Source organism: Schistocerca serialis, chromosome 1 (genome assembly GCF_023864345.2).
Source record: "Schistocerca serialis cubense isolate TAMUIC-IGC-003099 chromosome 1, iqSchSeri2.2, whole genome shotgun sequence".
Classification (NCBI taxonomy): domain Eukaryota; kingdom Metazoa; phylum Arthropoda; class Insecta; order Orthoptera; family Acrididae; genus Schistocerca; species Schistocerca serialis.
This window is the reverse complement of record NC_064638.1, coordinates 126,524,152-126,547,083: the sequence shown is the minus strand read 5'-3', so window position 1 is coordinate 126,547,083 and position 22,932 is coordinate 126,524,152. Positions and strand designations below refer to the sequence as shown.

The following is a 22,932-nucleotide window of genomic DNA, read 5'->3' as shown; positions in this document are numbered from 1 at the left end:
CTTTTAACCTTACCGTATTGTTTGTAATGAGTTGCTACAGATCTCTCTTGATTTTGCTGTAAACTTTCGTATTTAATGACTGTTGTGGCCCATGCTGCTGGCTGTTATTCTCATCATTGTGATTCGTGTATATTTGTCAAAGGAAATACGGCATGACGGACGTCATTAGTAATGTATCTTATTGAATATTTTAGTGAGATTTGCTCTATCTATCATGCCATGGATTATCATTTCTGAATTGTATGAATGATACTTATGCTGCTGCTGCTGCTGCTGCTGCTGCTGCTACTGCTGCACGTGTGTTCATGACTAATTTCTAAATTCTAATAGACCATGGAAGTCGTGAAGTTTTATCATCATCTCAGTAAAACAAAGTTACATAATTAATTTGTTACAGATTTAGATGCACATGTCTGTGGTCCTTGTACACATTGGAATCCATGTGTCACAGCACCAACAACAGAAGTGGCCAAAACAAAATTGTGCGGCCCAATGATAAAATGGAGATTGGATGCAAATATTTGTTTTGGTGGCTCTAGTGGCATGTCACAGTACTACGGTGTATCTGCAAATAAACAATAATATAATTATGTAATTGTATTTATTTATTTATTTGAAGATTTAATTAAAGCTTCTCTACCCCCTGTACTCTGATGTGTCATTGTATCTTTTAGTCCTTAGGTAAGTGTCTCATGATCTGGCGCATAGTCACAATGCCTTTTATAGGGAACCTATCTATTTATGAGACGCCAGTGAAAATATCTTTCTTTTTATATTGCTTCCCTTTTTTGTTGCAAATTTCAGAAACAAACATTAGTGTCACCGCATTAAAGTATGTAAGGGTTCTATTATGTTGACTAAATTGGGAAAAGTTGTTCAGAGACAAGTGTTCAGTGTTTTAGTAGGTCATTTTGTCATCCGATCAGGTACCTTAGGATGAGGTTGATATCAGACCTATAGTGACGACTGTGGTAGAGGTTGAAATAGGTTTTGAATTGTATAATTTGTTTTCATTTTTGTTTCTGCAGAAGTAGTTATGATTTTTAAACTTTTCAGTTGGAAGACAATCCTGAGAGAAGAGTTCTGGTGCTTGGTCTTAACAACTCTGGGAAGAGCACACTGTTAAATCAAGTGACAACAGGGAGCACTGATGTTAAAACTGTTAAACCCACTGAAGGATTCAGGGTCACCAGTCTGCAAAACAAAGATGTTTCGCTTAGCATCTGGGAGAGTGAGTATATGACAGGATTCCAACAAGTGTTATTGTTCACTCTAATTAAGTAGTGGTTCCCCAAGCACATGCAGGTTATTGTAAAGGCAACTGATAGAGGCACCATTGAAAACAAGTCACTACAGTGTTAAGTACTACGGCCCATGTATTTAACATAAGCAGAGTTGTGTGGTGTACCGAGTCAGCTTTCTTTGCTCAAAATTTTCCCTACTGCCAGATTGTAAAGCACTTTTGCATTCCAATGTTTAGTTTGCAGGTTCTTTCCAATCTAAAATTTTATGTAATATGGTGCCAGTGATCCTGTTTTCAACCAGTAAAATTTTCAGTTTATAGATTAGTGTACTATCAGCACAGTTAATTGTCTGTATTCATAAGAATCAGAGACAAGAGAAAAACATATGTAGCAACTAGCGGTACTCTATGCAAGCAAATAATTTATTCTCTGCTAAATTCAGGTTGTAATTTAAGATTTGGTTCTCACTCTGATCACTTTCCCTTTTCAGTATGGGATGACTTATAATTTCCTTTGTTTCATAAAATGTCATATAATCTGTCATAAATTTACTTCATTATAATAACACAAAACCAGAGATATTATAAACTTAGTACTCCCCAAAAAATGCACTGTCTCATTAACTTTTTTCAAAATAAATAATCATCATCCAAATGATCAAGATAGCACAGTTGAAAATAGATTTGCTCATTGCTAGTGACTTTCAGAATTCATAACCCCACAAGTAGTTATTTGATCTTCACCAAAACAACTTAAAGTTCTGTGTTTGCATCACAGAACACCACATATGCCATGTGTTAAAAACTTTTAAGTTGGTTAATTAGCTAGCTAGATTAGTACTGATCTCAGATTGAACATCTACATTTTTAATTATATTTTTACATTATTAGAACAGTGGTTGGAGAAAAGGGGCATAGGATTGGGCTTCTTGTCCAGTATACATGGCTGTTGACTCTGTGAAGATTTTATCGTATGACGTGAAATCCCCGACTGTCTGAGAAACTGCCATCAGCTGTCACTTGATGTTGCGCCCCCTTATGCAACACAGAAATATGTGACAAACACTTCGTAGTTTTTTGTTATATTAGATTGCTACTGTTGTAAAAATTATAACCTCATGTTAAAAAAGTAAATTACATATTACCCACCAGGCCTCAATTTCCGCTAATTTCAAGTTGCCGCCACTCATACCTCACCTGTCATTCAACAACATCTTTGCCTCTGCACTTCTGCTTCGACTGACATCTCTGTCCAAACTCTTTGTCTTTAAATATGTCTGCTTGTGTCTGTATATGTGTGGATGGATATGTGTGTGTGTGTGTGTGTGTGTGTGTGTGTGTGTGTGTGTGTGTGTGTGTGTGTGTGTGTGTGTGTACGAGTGTATACCCGTCCTTTTTTCCCCCTAAGGTAAGTCCTTCCGCTCCCGGGATTGGAATGACTCCTTACCCTCTCCCTTAAAACCCACATCCTTTCGTCTTTCCCTCTCCTTCCCTCTTTCCTGATGAGGCAACAGTTTGTTGCGAAAGCTTGAATTTTGTGTGTGTTTGTGTGTCTATCGACCTGCCAGCGCTTTCGTTTGGTAAGTCACATCATCTGTGTTTTTAGATATATTTTTCCCACGTGGAATGTGTCCCCCATTCGGATCTCCGGGCGGGGACTACTCAAGAGGATGTCGTTATCAGGAGAAAGAAAACTGGCGTTCTACAGATCGGAGCGTGGAATGTCAGATCCCTTAATCGGGCAGGTAGGTTAGAAAATTTAAAAAGGGAAATGGATAGATTGAAGTTAGATATAGTGGGAATTAGTGAAGTTCGGTGGCAGGAGGAACAAGACTTCTGGTCAGGTGACTACAGGGTTATAAACACAAAATCAAATAGGGGTAATGCAGGAGTAGGTTTAATAATGAATAGGAAAATAGGAATGCGGGTAAGCTACTACAAACAGCATAGTGAACGCATTATTGTGGCCAAGATAGATACGAAGCCCACACCTACTACAGTATTACAAGTTTATATGCCAACTAGCTCTGCAGATGACGAAGAAATTGAGAAATGTATGATGAAATAAAAGAAATTATTCAGATTGTGAAGGGAGACAAAAATTTAATAGTCATGGGTGACTGGAATTCGAGTGTAGGAAAAGGGAGAGAAGGAAACATAGTAGGTGAATATGGATTGGGGCTAAGAAATGAAAGAGGAAGCCGCCTGGTAGAATTTTGCACAGAGCACAACATAATCATAACTAACACTTGGTTTAAGAATCATGAAAGAAGGTTGTATACATGGAAGAACCCTGGAGATACTAAAAGGTATCAGATAGATTATATAATGGTAAGACAGAGATTTAGGAACCAGGTTTTAAATTGTAAGACATTTCCAGGGGCAGATGTGGACTCTGACCACAATCTGTTGGTTATGACCTGTAGATTAAAACTGAAGAAACTGCAAAAAGGTGGGAATTTAGGGAGATGGGACCTGGATAAACTGAAAGAACCAGAGGTTGTACAGAGTTTCAGGGAGAGCATAAGGGAACGATTGACAGGAATGGGGGAAAGAAATACAGTAGAAGAAGAATGGGTAGCTTCGAGGGATGAAGTAGCGAAGGCAGCAGAGGATCAAGTAGGTAAAAAGACGAGGGCTAGTAGAAATCCTTGGGTAACAGAAGAAATATTGAATTTAATTGATGAAAGGATAAAATACAAAAATGTAGTAAATGAAGCAGGCAAAAAGGAATACAAACGTCTCAAAAATGAGATCGACAGGAAGTGCAAAATGGCTAAGCAGGCACGGCTAGAGGACAAATGTAAGGATGTAGAGGCCTATCTCACTATGGGTAAGATAGATACTGCCTACAGGAAAATTAAAGAGACCTTTGGAGATAAGAGAACGACTTGTATGAATATCAAGAGCTCAGATGGAAACCCAGTTCTAAGCAAAGAAGGGAAAGCAGAAAGGTGGAAGGAGTATATAGAGGGTCTATACAAGGGCGATGTACTTAAGGACAATATTATGGAAATGGAAGAGGATCTAGATGAAGATGAAATGGGAGATATGATACTGCGTGAAGAGTTTGACAGAGCACTGAAAGACCTGAGTCGAAACAAGGCCCCCGGAGTAGACAACATTCCATTGGAACTACTGACGGCCTTGGGAGAGCCAGTCCTGACAAAACTCTACCATCTGGTGAGCAAGATGTATGAAACAGGCAAAATACCCTCAGACTTCAAGAAGAATATAATAATTCCAATCCCAAAGAAAGCAGGTGTAAACAGACGTGAAAATTACCGAACTATCAGTTTAATAATTCACATCTGCAAAATACTAACACGAATTCTTTACAGACGAATGGAAAAACTAGTAGAAGCCAACCTTGGGGAAGATCAGTTTGGATTCCGTAGAAACACTGGAACACGTGAGGCAATACTGACCTTACGACTTATCTTAGAAGAAAGATTAAGGAAAGGCAAACCTACGTTTCTAGCATTTGTAGACTTAGAGAAAGCTTTTGACAATGTTAACTGGAATACTCTCTTTCAAATTCTAAAGGTGGCAGGGGTAAAATACAGGGAGCGAAAGGCTATTTACAATTTGTACAGAAACCAGATGGCAGTTATGAGAGTCGAGGGACATGAAAGGGAAGCAGTGGTTGGGAAGGGAGTAACAGGGTTGTAGCCTCTCCCCGATGTTGTTCAATCTGTATATTGAGCAAGCAGTAAAGGAAACAAAAGAAAAATTCGGAGTAGGTATTAAAATTCATGGAGAAGAAATAAAAACTTTGAGGTTCGCCGATGACATTGTAATTCTGTCAGAGACAGCAAAGGACTTGGAAGAGCAGTTGAATGGAATGGACAGTGTCTTGAAAGGAGGATATAAGATGAACATCAACAAAAGCAAAACAAGGATAATGGAATGTGGTCTAATTAAGTCAGGTGATGCTGAGGGAATTAGATTAGGAAATGAGACACTTAAAGTAGTAAAGGAGTTTTGCTATTTGGGGAGCAAAATAACTGATGATGGTCGAAGTAGAGAGGATATAAAATGTAGACTGGCAATGGCAAGGAAAGTGTTTCTGAAGAAGAGGAATTTGTTAACATCGAGTATAGATTTAAGTGTCAGAAAGTCATTTCTGAAAGTATTTGTATGGAGTGTAGCCATGTATGGAAGTGAAACATGGACGATAAATAGTTTGGACAAGAAGAGAATAGAAGCTTTCGAAATGTGGTAATACAGAAGAAAGCTGAAGATTAGATGGGTAGATCACATAACTAATGAGGAAGTATTGAATAGGATTGGGGAGAAGAGAAGTTTGTGGCACAACTTGACCAGAAGAAGGGATCGGTTGATAGGACATGTTCTGAGGCATCAAGGGATCACCAATTTAGTATTGGAGGGCAGTGTGGAGGGTAAAAATCGTAGAGGGAGACCAAGAGATGAATACACTAAGCAGATTCAGAAGGATGTAGGTTGCAGTAGGTACTGGGAGATGAAAAAGCTTGCACAGGATAGAGTAGCATGGAGAGCTGCATCAAACCAGTCTCAGGACTGAAGACCACAACAACAAAAAAAATAAATAAAAAAAATATATAACATTCCACGTAGGAAAAATATATCTAAAAACAAAGATGGTGTGACTTACCAAATGAAAGTGCTGGCAGGTCGACAGACACACAAACAAACACAAACATACACACAAAATTCAAGCTTTCGCAACAAACTGTTGCCTCATCAGGAAAGAAGGAAGGAGAGGGAAAGACGAAAGGATGTGGGTTTTAAGGGAGAGGGTAAGGAGTCATTCCAATCCCGGGAGCGGAAAGACTTACCTTAGGGGGAAAAAAGGACGGGTATACACTCGCGCGCACACACACACACATATCCATCCACACATATACAGACCAAGCAGACATATTTAAAGACAAAGAGTTTGGGCAGAGATGTCAGTCGAGGCAGAAGTGCAGGGGCAAAGATTTGTTGGATGACAGGTGAGGTATGAGTGGCGGCAACTTGAAATTAGCAGAGATTGAGGCCTGGTGCATAACGGGAAGAGAGGATATATTGACAAGCAAGTTGCCATCTCCGGAGTTCGGATAGGTTGGTGTTAGTGGGAAGTATCCAGATAACCCGGACGGTGTAACACTGTGCCAAGATGTGCTGTCCGTGCAGCAAGGCATGTTTAGCCACAGAGTGATCCTCATTACCAACAAACACCGTCTGCCTGTGTCCATTCATGCGAATGGACAGTTCGTTGCTGGTCATTCCCACATAGAATGCGTCACAGTGTAGGCAGGTCAGTTGGTAGATCACGTGGATGCTTTCACACGTGGCTCTGCCTTTGATCGTGTACACCTTCCGGGTTACAGGACTGGAGTAGGTGGTGGTGGGAGGGTGCATGGGACAGGTTTTACACCGGGGGTGGTTTGGGGATTTCATAGGGATGAACTAAGATGTTACGAAGGTTAGGTGGACGGCGGAAAGACACTCTCGGTGGAGTGGGGAGGATTTCATGAAGGATGGATCTCATTTCAGGGCAGGATTTGAGGAAGTCGTATCCCTGCTGGAGAGCCACATTCAGAATCTGATCCAGTCCCGGAAAGTATCCTGTCACAAGTGGGGCACTTTTGTGGTTCTTCTGTGGGAGGTTCTGGGTTTGAGAGGATGAGGAAGTGGCTCTGGTTATTTGCTTCTGTACCAGGTCGGGAGGGTAGTTGCGGGATGCGAAAGCTGTTGTCAGGTTGTTGGTGTAATGCTTCAGGGATTCCGGGCTGGAGCAGATTCGTTTGCCACGAAGACCTAGGCTGTAGGGAAGGGACCGTTTGATGTGGAATGGGTGGCTGCTGTCATAATGGAGGTACTGTTGCTTGTTGGTGGGTTTGATGTGGACGGACGTGTGAAGCTGGCCATTGGACAGGTGGAGGTCAACATCAAGGAAAGTGGCATGGGATTTGGAGTAGGACCAGGTGAATCTGATGGAACCAAAGGAGTCGAGGTTGGAGAGGAAATTCTGGAGTTCTTCTTCACTGTGAGTCCAGATCATGAAGATGTCATCAATAAATCTGTACCAAACTTTGGGTTGGCAGGCCTGGGTAACCAAGAAGGCTTCCTCTAAGCGACCCATGAATAGGTTGGCGTATGAAGGGGCCATCCTGGTACCCATGGCTGTTCCCTTTAATTGTTGGTATGTCTGGCCTTCAAAAGTGAAGAAGTTGTGGGTCAGGATGAAGCTGGCTAAGGTAATGAGGAAAGAGGTTTTAGGTAGGGTGGCAGGTGATCGGCGTGAAAGGAAGTGCTCCATCACAGCGAGGCCCTGGATGTGCGGGATATTTGTGTATAAGGAAGTGGCATCAATGGTTACAAGGATGGTTTCTGGGGGTAACAGATTGGGTAAGGATTCCTGGTGTTCGAGAAAATGGTTGGTGTCTTTGATGAAGGATGGGAGACTGCATGTAATGGGTTGAAGGTGTTGATCTACGTAGGCAGAGATACGTTCTGTGGGGGCTTGGTAACCAGCTACAATGGGGCGGCCGGGATGATTGGGTTTGTGAATTTTAGGAAGAAGGTAGGGGTGCGGGGTGTCGGTGGGGTCATGAGGTTGATGGAGTCAGGTGAAAGGTTTTGTAGGGGGCCTAAGGTTCTGAGGATTCCTTGAAGCTCCGCCTGGACATCAGGAATGGGATTACCTTGGCAAACGTTGTATGTGGTGTTGTCTGAAAGCTGACGCAGTCCCTTAGCCACATACTCCCGACGATCAAGTACCACGGTCGTGGAACCCTTGTCCGCCGGAAGAATGACGATGGACCGGTCAGCCTTCAGATCACGGATAGCCTGGGCTTCAGCAGTGGTGATGTTGGGAGTAGGATTAAGGTTTTTTAAGAAGGATTGAGAGGCAAGGCTGGAAGTCAGAAATTCCTGGAAGGTTTGGAGAGGGTGATTTTGAGGAAGAGGAGGTGGGTCCCGCTGTGACGGAGGACGGAACTGTTCCACGCAGGGTTCAATTTGGATAGTGTCTTGGGGAGTTGGATCATTAGGGGTAGGATTAGGATCATTTTTCTTCATGGCAAAGTGATACTTCCAGCAGAGAGTGCGAGTGTAGGACAGTAAATCTTTGACGAGGGCTGTTTGGTTGAATCTGGGAGTGGGGCTGAAGGTGAGGCCTTTGGATAGGACAGAGGTTTCGGATTGGGAGAGAGGTTTGGAGGAAAGGTTAACTACTGAATTAGGGTGTTGTGGTACCAGATTGTGTTGATTGGAATTTTGAGGTTTTGGAGGGAGTGGAGCTGGAAGTGGGAGACTGAGTAGATGGGAGAGACTGGGTTTGTGTGCAATGAGAGGTGGTTGAGGTTTGCTGGAAAGGTTGTGAAGGGTGAGTGAGTTGCCTTTCCGGAGGTGGGAAACCAGGAGATTGGATAGTTTTTTGAGGTGAAGGGTGGCATGCTGTTCTAATTTGCAGTTGGCCTGTAGGAGGATGCTCTGAATAGCTGGTGTGGATGTGGGAGAGGAAAGATTGAGGACTTTTATTAAGGATAGGAGTTGACGGGTGTGTTCATTGGCTGAGTTGATGTGTAGGTGAAGGATTAGGTGGGTGGGGGCAATGGATTGTTCAGTTTGGAGCTGGTGTAGGGACTGATGGAAAGAAGGGTTACAGCCAGAGATGGGGACTTTAAGTGTGAGGCCTTTGGGGGTTATGCCAAATGTCAGACAACCTGAGGAAATAAAATATGCAAGCGTAATCTGGCTAGGGTGAAGGCATGTTTGCGGAGGGAATGTAAATAAAACTTAATGGGGTCGTTGTGGGGGTGTTGTGAGGGTGACATGGTATTAGAAGGTGGAAAGTGTATCATGAGGTTGAAATGAAAATGAAAGATAAAAATATATGGGGAGAGATAAGGGTGAACTAGAAAGTAACTGGAGATCTGGTATGAAAAAAGGCGAAAAAGTGTTGGTTAAGTTGATCCTGTGGTGAATTTGGGTTGGTAGACAGCGATGTGCATGAAGGTTAGGTGGTTGTGTTGCCGCTGAAACACGTTAAAGGACGGAGAAATTCGGGAAAATTTCGAAAAAACGTGTAAATGTATTAAAAGGAGTGGTGTTGTGGTGAAAGACTACGAAAATGGGGCTAACAATTGTCTGACGAAGAAATAATGACATTAAAACCTGTGGGGAGCGGCTAAGAATGATCAGTGATGTGCGAAAAACGGAAGTGGAAATAAAGTGAAAGTTATTAGAACTAGCCGAAATGGTTGTTTAATACGTGAAAGCAGCTGTTATTGAACTAGAAACGGTGGATTTTATAGCAGCGGTAGTGTTGAAAGCGGAAAATAAAAATTTTTTTGGTTATGGTTTCGAAGTGGGTTACGTATTATTGAGTATATATAGGCGGGATAAAATTGTATTATGGTAAAAAGGGGAAGGTGAATACAACGTGAGACTACTGGTAAAAACAAAGAGAAAATAAAGAGAAAATAAGACGACAGGAAAGTTTTCGAAATGCAACAGCGACACTAACAAACGTAATTGTTGGGTTCAAATTAATGATATGGTTATAATAGAGGGAAATATTCCACGTAGGAAAAATATATCTAAAAACAAAGATGGTGTGACTTACCAAATGAAAGTGCTGGCAGGTCAACAGACACACAAACAAACACAAACGTACACACAAAATTCAACAAACTGTTGCCTCATCAGGAAAGAAGGAAGGAGAGGGAAAGACGAAAGGATGTGAGTTTTAAGGGAGAGGGTAAGGAGTCATTCCAATCCCGGGAGCGGAAAGACTTACCTTAGGGGGAAAAAAGGACGGGTATACACTCGCGCGCGCGCACACACACACACACACACACACACACACACACACACACACACACACACACACCCATCCACACATATACAGACCAAGCAGACATATTTAAAGACAAAGAGTTTGGGCAGAGATGTCAGTCGAGGCAGAAGTGCAGGGGCAAAGATGTTGTTGGATGACAGGTGAGGTATGAGTGGTGGCAACTTGAAATTAGCGGAGATTGAGGCCTGGTGCATAACGGGAAGAGAGGATATATTGAAGAGCAAGTTGCCATCTCCGGAGTTCGGATAGGTTGGTGTTAGTGGGAAGTATCCAGATAACCCGGACGGTGTAACACTGTGCCAAGATGTGCTGTCCGTGCAGCAAGGCATGTTTAGCCACAGGGTGATCCTCATTACCAACAAACACTGTCTGCCTGTGTCCATTCATGCGAATGGACAGTTTGTTGCTGGTCATTCCCACATAGAATGCGTCACAGTGTAGGCAGGTCAGTTGGTAGATCACGTGGGTGCTTTCACACGTGGCTCTGCCTTTGATCGTGTACACCTTCCGGGTTACAGGACTGGAGTAGGTGGTGGTGGGAGGGTGCATGGGACAGGTTTTACACCGGGGGCGGTTACAAGGGTAGCAGCCAGAGGGTAGGGAAGGTGGTTTGGGGATTTCATAGGGATATGTGTGTGTGCGAGTGTATACCCGTCCTTTTTTCCCCCTAAGGTAAGTCTTTCCGCTCCGGGATTGGAATGACTCCTTACCCTCTCCCTTAAAACCCACATCCTTTCGTCTTTCCCTCTCCTTCCTTCTTTCCTGATGAAGCAACTTTCTTCAACAATGTCAGCTCGAATATTAAAGGTATATTGTTTTCTTTCTCATGTGAAACACGCGGTACCATGACACACTTTCGTACCTAGTAATGGTTGTAAAGCAAATTGCACATCTTTCCCTAGCGTTATTTAGATGCTACTCAAAAATCCGTTTGTTCCTTCCTCACTTCATTTCATATGGGCTAGTGTCTATCAATTTTAAAGTGTGTTCATACTGTTCTGCATGAGACCAATTATTATTTTTTTTTTTTAAATCATTTACAAAACTTTTGCCAGTTGGTAAACTAACTATGTGCAACACTTACCATTCTGTGCATCCCTTCACACCTCTTCCATCCCCATCCCCCTCCACCCTTCACCCCCCACACCCCACACCTAGGTATCCAGTAACGAACTGAATCTTTCTTTTTTGGTTCCCTCAGGTGGGAAGTGTGCACTCGAATGTTCTGAAAGATATGATTACCTGGTTTAAATACAGGAAAGTTATTTGATAGTTCGTTGCTTTTGAAACCAAATTCATCCCTTAGTACCTCCTCACATTCTCTTTCCGACCTCTCACATTCAGAATGTATATTTTTTCCTTGCTTCCCAAATATCAATCTTCAATTCTCCTTTTACATCCTTCATATCAGTCTTTATTTCTCTTATTGCCTCTTTATTATCTTTAAGTACCTTGTGCCCCATTTCTTTAATCAGTTCTATTGGGTTGGTGCACATGTTTCTAGTGTTTTTCCAAAAGTTTAAAAAACGCAACAGATACATGTAACACAGACTTCTGTCATCAATAACATGTTCTCCTTCACTATTTTTAACAGTCTACCGATGCTGCCGTAACTTTATGTTTCAATTACTGTAGAAATCATGTGGTTTTGAGGTAAAGAGCTCGTCGCCCATGTTCAGTGTGTGTTTTCATCCAGAAAGGAAGTTCCTTGAAGGTTGTCTGATAGAGAGCGGAGAAGGTGAAAATCGGAGAGCGCAGGATCAGGTGAGTGAGATGAATGTGGAGTGACTTCCCAACCCAACTCCTGTGTAGTGTTTTTTGTCAGTCTAGCAGAATGCAGGTGTGCATTATCGTGGAGTAGCATCACTTCACACAGTTTTCCTGCTCATAGTTCTTGGATTGTATCTGCAAGACATCTCAGTTGTAGACAATAAAAGTCAGCAATAATGGGTACACCTCGGGGAAGCAATTCATAGTACACCACACTGCCACTCTTCCTACAGATTTATAATATTACCTTTTGTGGGTGTGCTCAGATCTTTGTACGGGCACTCGCAGATTTGTGAGGCCTCAGCTATTCCTTTCTTTTCCTTATGTTAGCATAAAGACACTGTTTCTCATCACCAGAAATGATACAGGATAGGAATGGTCGGTGTTGGTTGTGAGGCAATTGATGATGAGCAAGCAGAGATGCATGTGTTGCAACCTGCTTATTTTTGCGATTTTGGCTTAGACCATGCGGTACCCATTCACAAGATTTTTTAACCCTACTCATTGCACAATGGTGGAATGATCACAGTTCATCTGATTTGCCAGTTCTTGAGTACACTGACATGGATCATTGTTGATTAAATCGTTTAAACTATCTTCATCAAATTCTGAATGTCTTGCTGAACGTTGAGTCACTAATGTCGAAACAATCCTCCTTCCAATGAGAAAACCGTTTTCTTGCCATGCTCTGTCCAATGGCATTATCTCTATACACGGCACAAATGTTTCTGGCTGCCACCACACTGCTGTCACCCACTGTATTGAACTCTTGGAAGTGTTCTGATTTCTTCACTTGGCACTCCCATTTTGTAACATCCACAGCTCCCAATGACAATATGTAAATTCAGATAGCAACATTGAATTACAAATAAAAACTGACAGTCGATAAATAAACCCATAACTCATGTTTCTTATTTGAATGTTTCAGTTTAAAAAACCTAATTTATATGTTTTCTACACAAGTACCCAATAATAATGATTATCTACTATTGACACACAATAAGTAAATTATTATTATTATTATTAGGGTAGGTTAATAGTTCTGCTGATAATTGTGTATTGCCTCTCCTAGTCCATGTCTCAGAGATAGTGTCTGTTCATATATATTGCAATAGTCACTGAACAACAATTTCTGTCAGTTGATCTGAGTCACTAAGTATTTCTACTGTAGTAAATTAGTATTAACTGCAAGCATTGATTGAGATAAGAGGGATGCTCCTGTGGAATGCTGCAGCTGCTCTTGTAGCGATGTGTTGCCAATGAATATGATTTAGCACCACAAACTCAGACAGCACCAACTTGAAGAGTCAATTCAGTTATGTACCTCAGAAACCTGCCAAACTCAGATTAATAGTGCCACCTGGACAAAGAAGTCTTATCTTTATTCTTGCTTAGTCTTGCATCTTTGTCTTCTTTCATGTATCTGCTTTCTTCCAGATGATCTTGCAAAGGTAAAAGAAAGGACAAGGGAGAGGTAACATAAGAACTGAATAGGTAAAAACCATGATATAATTGAATATGCGGGGTGTAAGGGGTATGCCTGTGGAAGGTGAGCATGCCATAGCTGTTTGGAGCAGCCAACTGCTACGTTAGGGTGTGCCGAAGTGCAGAGTGTTAGGAAGGAAGATTGGTTGTTGTCAGGTCAGAGAGAGAGAGAGAGAGAGAGAGAGAGAGAGAGAGAGAGAGAGAGAGAGAGAGAGAGTCCTATGAATCCAACTTGGTGCTCACATCCCCCAGAACTCAAATGACCATATTCCCACATTCCTTACATTGCAGTTGTAAGGCATGCCCCAGAAGCAGGCTTTAGGCAGTATGAACCACTCTTGACTTGCAACATTGGCCATTCCAGTGCAAAAGTCATGGATACAGTTGCAAGAACAGACAACAACTCAGTGTGAAATGAAATTTAACAACTCAAAATCATTAATAAACTGCTCCTGAATTCCTGCAAGTAAGTGGCCACTTGCGCAACCCTCCCTTTTTCTGCAGGAGTGGTGACTGACAGTGTTAAAATATATTACCAGACACTCCTTTGCAAAGACAACTTGCCCAAATAGGGGACTTACAGACTATTTTGGGCGGGGGGGGGGGGGGGGGGGGGGTTGTTAAAGAATCTGAAATTTTTGATGTAAGGACATAAGTGCACAAAAATGTATAATTGGATAAGGCAGGGACACAGCAACAACGGGTTTTATATTGTGCAAATTGTCTGCATAAACCAGGCTTCAGAAACTAGTGAAGCGGCAGCTGGGCAGTGGGATGTAGATATAAGGTGAATGCGCTGGTGGTGGGTGGTGACATCGCCTACTCGGTAGTGCATGCATTAGGAATTGTTGGTATGAATACACAGCATTCCAACCAATGAGCATTAGAGGGTGCCTTGGAGGATGTAATAAAATGAAAGCGAAATAATGTAGAATGGACCCTACATCTGTAATAATTAATACCTCATCCAGACCTGTTCAAAATACAGTTATATCGAGACGCTAGTAAAAAAATAGGTTCCCCAGGTGGGCTCACTGCTCTTTGGGGGGTTTGTGCTTGGCTACCACAGGACCCCGACCTTTGTAGCATCTTTTCCATTCCGTGCCACATGCCTATCCTCTTGCTGTTCTTTTTCCCACCCTTGGGGAACATGTCTGGACTGTTTTTGGAAACGTATTCTGCGTATTTGGCGTCAGTATCAGGATACGCTCCCCTGTTCCTTTTCTGTTTCTTCATTCACCTTGTACTATCCTTCCTCCACTTCGGCATTTGAGTTTCCTCTTTTTCTTCTTCGTCCCTGTGCTCTCCTGAATGGCGTATATTCTGAACCCGATGCACTGCTATCAGTGTCATTGTTTCAACCACACTCGAGAGTCCTGTCGACAACCAACTAAATGTGTAACCTATGGTAGGAATGCCCACAAGGCTGATTGTCCGCCTCCTTCTCCCCGCTGCATCAACTGCAGTGGTGACCCCGCTGCCTCCACCTACTATTGTCCCTTGTATTTTTATGAGTGAACTGTCCAGTAGATCCGGCTGAAGGAAAAAGTGTCTTACCCAGTCGTTCGCAACTTGTTGGCTAGTCAAAAACCCTGCGTTCTACCATCTTTCACCTACAGTATTGTTCTTGCTACATCCCACTCCACGAAGGACATGGCCACTCATATATGAGACCTCAAATTTAGCACCGCAGACATACGACCTCAAATTTAGAACTGCAGTTGTGGAATCGCCCACCGTCATGGTAGTGTCCTCGTATCCTCCACCAGCTGTACAACATGCCACCATACTCTCGCTTCATGGGGCGAAGTTACCATCTACGCAACCAGCAGGCCGGTAGGGACAGAAGGAATACTCTCACGAGAAATTTGTACGTCCATCCAGCCAACCAGCACCTGAGTCTTCCTCTCCTAACTGGAAAGGCTCAAAGAAGTGAAACAAAGGCAAAAGGTCTTCTCCTTCGCTGACTCGGAGATCCTCTTCGATGGTGTCGCCACGTGATACCCTCTCCTGGCTGACCTCTGTGTCCCCGGTGTGCACCACCAACCGTTTATCTGCTCTGGACTCCACAGGCCGACAGCAGAAGAGTGCCGAGGCTTCTGTAGACCTCATGCAGTGGGATCCCCCTCCATCTTTGCCCTGCAGCAGCAAGTCTTTCCCGGTGGGCGTGAAACATTCACCACCTTGGCTTCATGCGGCACCCTGTGTTCACTTTGGCATTCATTCGCTTCTTAAGGACACTACACCAGCCTCACTCTTTTGCCTTCAGTTTGCGATAGTACTTTTGTATTCACTGATGGCTCTTGGACTGACCGTGGTGTCGCATGTGCCTTCATCATTGGCGCTGACATTTTTTGGTATCGGCTTCCAGAACAGCTCAGCAACTGCTGCGGTGACTTCCCTTCATTTTTTCCTCATCATGACTCTCCTCCAATGGAGCGTTCACCGTTTTTGATCCAACGAGGAGATTTTACTAATGCTCTTAGAATCACAGCATCCACTTGTTCTCTGCCTTCAAGAAACAAAATTGCATCCTTTTGACCACTTTGAGCGCTTGCATTCCTTCGTGGTCCATTTTGACCTTCCCCCCCGAGGACGGCATTCCATCTCATGGGGGAGTCATGCTGCTCATACGGGATGGCATTCACAGTCAACCCACCTCCATGGCTACCCGTCTTCAAGCTGTTGCAGTTCACCTTTTCCTTCTTTACTTGACCTTTTCCCTGGTCCGTTCCCTCTGACACATGCTCGAGTCACCATTTCCCGTGTACTATCCATTTGCCGACTCCTACCCCTCCTCTGTGCCAAATCAAATGGCAGCTTATTAAGGCCAGTTGTGATGACCAGGTGGAATATCATACAAATGTTATTCTTACCTCCGCAGAATGTTCCATTCCTCGCACTTCCTCTTTACCATACCGTGTCGCAGTCCCTTGGTGAACTGAGGTGTGCCATGATGCAATTCGTGCACGGAGATGTGCGCTCCTTGTTTTTAACAGTCATCCTCCAATGGCAAACTGCAATCATTATAAACAGATGCATGCACATGTCATCACATTCTTCGGGATGGCAAAAAAACTAGTTCTTTTAACAGTTCCATTCCCTCTTCCGTCGTGTGGGCCAACCTCTGACGGCTCTCCCCAATTCCCCATTTCCCATTCCCCAATTTCCGGCCTGACTGTAGCAGACGATGTCATCGTGGACCCTGTTGCTATCTCCAATGCCTTGGGCCACCATTTTGCGGAGATCTCAAGCTCCTTCCACTATCACCCTGCGTTCTTCCATCGGAAATGAGCGGAGGAGGCTCGGGTGATCAAGAGTGCTACAATGCCGCCTTTACTATGAGGGAGCTAGATCATGCTTTCACTTTATCCTGATCCTCCACCCAAGGGCCAGATGCTGTTCACTTTCAGATGTTGCAGCACCTTTCTCTCATGGGCAAGCACTTTCTGCTTAATAGGTACAACCGAGATGGTGGTGTCACTCTCATACCCATACCTAAGCCTGGTAAGGACAAACATCTTCCTCGTATGTGCTGCCCCCTTTCTCTCACCAGCTGTGTTTGCATGGCAATGGAATGTGTGATTCGTGTCTGGGTGGTATGGTGGCTTGAGACTTGTAATTCACTAACCACTGCACAGTGTGGATTTTGAGCACTGCGTTCTGCACTTTACCATCATGTCACTTTGTCCACCCATGTCATGAATGGTTTTCTGCAGAAATCCCAGACTACAGCCATGTTTTTCAATTTGGAGAAAGCATAGGACACCTGCTCGAGGCTGGTATTCTCCATACTCTCTACATGTTGGGCTTCCATGGCCGTGTGCCCTGTTTCTTTCAGGAAATTTGTTTAAAAGACTGAGTTTTCAAGGTACGTGTGGGTTCTGCCTTGTTGGACACCTTTAACCAGGAAACCTCAGGGTTCCGTCCTGAGCAGCATCCCCTTGCTGTCGCCATTTCGTTGGAACTACAAAATTCTTGGGGCTCGTGCTCGATAGGAAACACTCTTGGTCCTCCCACGTCTTACCTGGCAGCCTGCTGTATGTGGTCTTGTTCTACGTGCCCTCAGTGGTACTTCCAGGTGTGCAGATCGAGCCACCATCCTCCATTTGTATCGGTCCCTTGTAGTTCAAAACTAGAGTGTGGGTGTTTCATTTATGTGTCTGCATGTCCGTTCCTCTTAACGCTGTTTCAATACTGCCCATCATTGTGGCATCCGTTTGCCCATTGGTGCCTTTTGCACTATCCTGGTTGAATGTCTGTATGTAGAAGCTGCTGAACCACCGCTGTCCTACCTCTTTGACTTTCTCCTCAGCAGATATGCTTGCCATTTGTACGCCATGCATGGCCAGCCATCCTATGCCTCCTTCTTCGATGACTCCTTTGATCGCCAGTATGGAGTGCGTCCCTTCTCTCTGTTACCTCCTGGAGTTCACTTTTGGCTCTTGCTCCGGCAGCTCAACTTCATGCTATTTGCAACTTTATTTACAGCAGAGCTCTTTGTCCTGTATCAGGCCATGGAGTACATCTGGCGACACAGGCTTTTCAATTGTGTCATCTGCTCAGACTCTCTCAGTGCCCTTCAAAGCCTCTATGTGCTGCACACCATCGATCCCTTAGTGCAATAGGTCCAGGAAAGCTGTCACTTGCTAACTCTTGATGGAGCCACTGTGCTGTTTGTGGATTGCTGATCACATCGGTCTGACGTTGCTGCCAAGGCTGCAGTCCTTGTATCTCAGCCTGCTTGTTCTATATTCCCTCCATTGACCTCAATGTTGCCGTCTGTCAGCAGGTGGTTGTCACTTTGGCATCACCACTGGTCCTTCCTTCATGGGAACAAGCTTTGGGTTATGAAGCCTCTCCCAGTGGCTTGGACGACCTTCTCTTGGCCCTCTCACTGCGAGGAGATCATTTTATCGAGGTTGCCTATTGGGCACTATCTCTTCATATCATCGCCATTTGTTAAGTAGTGCTCCCCCACCACTTTTTGCACATTGCGCCCAATTTTAGACTGTCTGCAATTTCCTGATGCAATGTCCTTTTCTTTTTTTTACACCCCGTTTATTTTTGCTGTCTGAGTTATTGGCCATTTTAGCAAACGATGTGCGGGGGGCTGTCGACCGCGTTTTACCCTAGCAATATGGTAAGGGCCATTTAATTTTTAGTTCTGGACCTCGGTTTCTCTCTGGCATATTTTATAGACCTTTCTTCACATCCATGTTTTTAGCTGCCTTCCCTTCCGTCAATATGGATTGACGTGTAGTTGTTTTTAACCTCTCTCTTTGTCTTCGTGTTCTACAGTTTTGATATGGGTGCGTACGCCCCTAGTTGTTTATACACCCTAAAAATAAAAAAATAAATTGGTGAAACTACTGGCGGATATTGCTGTTGGTACTGGAGATGAGTTGGAGATCATTACAAAATGGGAGAAGAGGAATATGGTAGCATTTACTTATGCATGACGTTAGTCAGGGTTCTTATCAAAATGGAGATCCATAGTTTGTCATTTACAGCAGACAGAATCCGTGCATGATGGATGGAGTAGATATCACATTCCATGGGTTTTGGAGATGTAAGCCAAATTACCCAACTTCCAAAGTTACTGAAGTGATTGTAGAGTCCACATAGTAAACCATGGCCAAGTTCACATAGTAAACCATGGCTGGTAGATGCACAGACAGAAGGGCATGCACAGGGAGAGCGGTAGTGATGAGGGCTGTGGGCAGGCGCTGTAGGAGAAATGCTGAGCACTGGAGGAGAATTGCCATTCTAAAGTGAAGCCTACACTCATATTTTTTAGTAAATACTAAGCAGGCCCCCTCCACACCCAAACTTGGTTGCATTGCGACCATTCAAAAATATGTCACCCTGGCTTTGGTTAGCGTCTAAAAAGAATTCCACCAAAAATGCAGCAATTTATTTTTGCCTGGGTTGTTAACCATTTGTAACTTTCAGAGAAGTGCCACGAGTGGCAAATTTTGAGTAAAACCTACATATTTCTCTTGTTGCTATGATAAAATTTGCTTCTTTTGACAAAACATAGCGGAGTTTACATGGTCTCACCTCACGAACATGTTGTGCAGATGTAATGGCGAGAGAATTCTGAAACAGTGGTTTATTAAGTTTATTAAGATAGGAACTGAGGAAAAGTAAGGCCAGTATCTTATGAAAAAGCACATCCTCAGTACAAAATAAACTTTTAGTGTCTACACTTTTCATCCTCTATCGATGAACCGTAAAAATTACATTCTTTTATTGAAAAAGTCTGTAGATAGTGGAATAATATTGTAGATAATGAAGATTTGCATAATAGCTGTATGGCAAAATAGTCTCCTCTTTGCAGTTTGCCAAAATCTTATTTTGATATCTCAAACAGTTTATGAAATCTGAGGAATGTTGTGGATATTTCACTCTGGCTTTACAGCTGCAAAATCATAACAACCCCTGTTTTACATTGCAAATTTTTTTGAATTTTGCTCAGTGTCTTACGCCCACATAAATATCACAGTAACTATGATCATCAACAAAATGATCTGCACATCATAATGACCCTGACATATAAAGCTACAAGTAAATCAAATATGATTTTTTTTATCTTATAGTTCTTGTAAAATCATTTAAGAAAGGTTGAGGGTGTGCGCCTCGATTCTGTCATCGCCGACCAACCAAAAGTTGCAGACAAGTGTCAGCCTCCCCTCCGGAACAAACGAATGAACTTGCCCAGCACTTAGGATGAAAATTGGTCACTTTCATTGGCAACTGTATCCTGCATTGACTTTTAAAGGCTTACGACATGTAGACATGAGCTAATTTATCAGGACCTAATATCGGAGTTCTTGTGTCAAGTAACTGAATCGTTTAGTAGACTGCAGACATTAAACTCATTGTTAAGATACATTGAAGGTAGTCGAATCTAAAACTATATTCCATTATCTACTTTTCAAGGAAGATGGTTGTTCTGTAAGAAATGGATGCTAATGGTACGACTACTGCTCCTTTGTGTAAAGGGCAGTCACAGCAAACACAAAATGGGGGTTACTTAAATCAGTGTGTAACAGTAATTGATAATTACAGTCATGACCTAGTCAGAAAATTTTAAATTTCGTGGAGAGCAGCAAGTTCGGGAACTTCAGTATGAATATTACGGCAATTAAGTAGGTAACATCTGGTATGACAGATTAAACATTCCAAGAATGTAGTCCACTGGAAAGGAGACAGATGGTTGAATGTTTGGAATAAGCTCATCATTCCACAACAGCTTAGCATTTATTTAATTCACGTTGGGGATTTTCATGACCAGAAGCTCCTTCTATTTCAGGTACTTGAATGTTTTTGGAATGTCGCAAATGTTACCAACGTTTGCAGTGAGTCAGCGTTATCAAAATTGGTAGAAATCCCTGTGATTAGGTCTGTTTAAAGCCTGCCATGCGAAACTGTCAGCTGATAGTAAAAGGAATAAAGTAAATCTGAGTGGGATGAAAACTGTTAATTTAATCTAAGATATCTATTTTCACTTACATGTAACGTGGCGTCCTTGTTGTTTGAGTGTTACCACTTGCTGGTACTTTACGATGCACATTTTTCTTCTCTTACAGTTGGTGGTGGACCAAGCGTGCGTCCCTACTGGAGTAACTTCTTGCAGGACACAGACCTCCTGGTGTTCGTGGTAGATGCAGCAGATGACCATAACTTGCCATTAGCATTTCGTGAGCTTAAGAGCCTTTTAGGAGATGAAAGGCTAGCACATGTGCCTCTACTTGTCCTAGCTAATAAGCAGGTTTGTGATTGTGTGGCATTACATGATAAAATTTCATAACATAACATGGCATGTTAAGATGCAATATTAACCTTATTGTTAGTCTTATTTTTGTTTACATTTTCTATCCTACCGAGGTTCTAATATATAACATTTGAATGCTTCATTTAAATTGTTTCTAGCCTTTATGAGCTATAAAATACACTTTTGTATTGACAATCGTGACATGGTCGTGGGAAGGGTGCCAAACAGTGATACAAAAAGACACAGCTGATTTCCTTCTGCACCCTTCCCCAATCTGAGCTTTTGCTCCATCTTTAATGATATTTCAGTCATGGGACATAAAACCCATATTTTCCTTTCTTCAAATCCTGGAGAACTTCTTAAATACTAAGAACTAATGCAGCGTGAGATTACCTTAACAGATGAACTGTCCTTTTATTGAATCCCCTAAATAAATCTGATCTATTTTCTTTCCCTATTATTGATTTCATGTTTCAGCTGATCACTTCTGTTATTACTTTTAGGCATTTGAAGAATGTGGCAGGCTCCAAATGTTAATCTTTAAAGTTATAATAGGGTGCTATCAAGTGCTTTCCCTCGTTTATGCTTTACCTTGAATTTACCCATATTTAAGGGTAGGTGCAACCAACACCTGAAGTGGAAATAATTTCTTCTAAATGTTCTTGCAATCATTCAGTAACAGTAATTTGCCATAGGCAACAGCAACATACTGGAACAATGTGAGAGTGCTGCTGACCATTTGTGATAAATTATGTATACTGATTTCATTTATAATCCTGTTATACTTCAGGACTCACCCTATTATTTTTATTTGTGTTTATTATTTTCTATATGTACTGTCATGTGCGATGCTCTTTGTTATCAAATAATTACTGCAACCCTCATCCATTTGAACCTACTTAACTGTATTTCATCCGTTGGTCTCCTAAAATTTTTACACCCCCCCCCCCCTCCCCACCCACACACACACACACAGATATTCTCTCTCTTCCCTCCATTACGACACTGATGCATTTGTCATGCCTCAGGATATTTCCTATAAATTGATCAGTACCTCTTCATAAGTTACTGAATCTACCCATCTAATCTTCAACATTCTTCTATAGCATCATATTGTCTTAACTGTATGCCTTACCATCCGTGTCTCACTTTCATATAGGGTGACACTCCAGACAGGAAGAAACAATTTGCATCACTTAAATTTATATTAAATATATATTTTTTTAAATGCTTTTCATGCTATAGGCAATCTGCATTTTCTATCACCACTACTTTGGCCATCATCAGTTATTTTGCTATCCAACTCATCTACTTCTAGCATCTCATTTTCTAATTTAATACGGTTGTCATTGCCAGATATAATTGGAATGTATCTCATTTCCAATGTTTTACTTTTGTTGATGTTTATCATATGTCATCTTTTTCAAAACACTATCCATTTCATTCACCTGGTATTCCAAGACCTTAGCTGTCTCTGACAGAATTACAGTCTGATTGGCAAACCTCCTCGTCCCAAATTTGTCCCTGCTTTCCTTCACAGCTTGCAGATTGGAGACAGAATACAATCTAAATAACTTTTCCCTCACTGCATTTTATCTCTATTATCTTAAGTGTTTCAGAGAGCATATTCTTTTCAACATTGTCAAAAGCCTTCTGTAAAACTAAAAATGCTGTAAATGTAGGTTTGCCTTTATTTAGCCAGTCTTAAAAGATAAATTGTAGGGTCAGTATTGCCTTGCGTGTTTTTGCATTTTTCCAGAGACCAAAATGATCATAACCAAGATTGCCTTCTGCCAGTTTTTCCACTCTTCTGTAAATAAT

At 42.3% G+C, this 22,932-nt stretch overlaps 1 protein-coding gene across 1 annotated transcript in view; it reads left to right on the top strand.

Moving 5' to 3' along the window:
• LOC126463915 (uncharacterized) overlaps positions 1 to 22,932 on the top strand; it is a 50,555-nt gene that overhangs the window by 11,977 nt on the left and 15,646 nt on the right. Inside the window, exons 2-3 of the mRNA XM_050096195.1 lie at positions 1,057 to 1,231; positions 20,927 to 21,108. Of these exons, the coding sequence (XP_049952152.1) occupies positions 1,057 to 1,231; positions 20,927 to 21,108 (357 nt within the window). The remainder of the gene's footprint in view (positions 1 to 1,056; positions 1,232 to 20,926; positions 21,109 to 22,932) is intronic.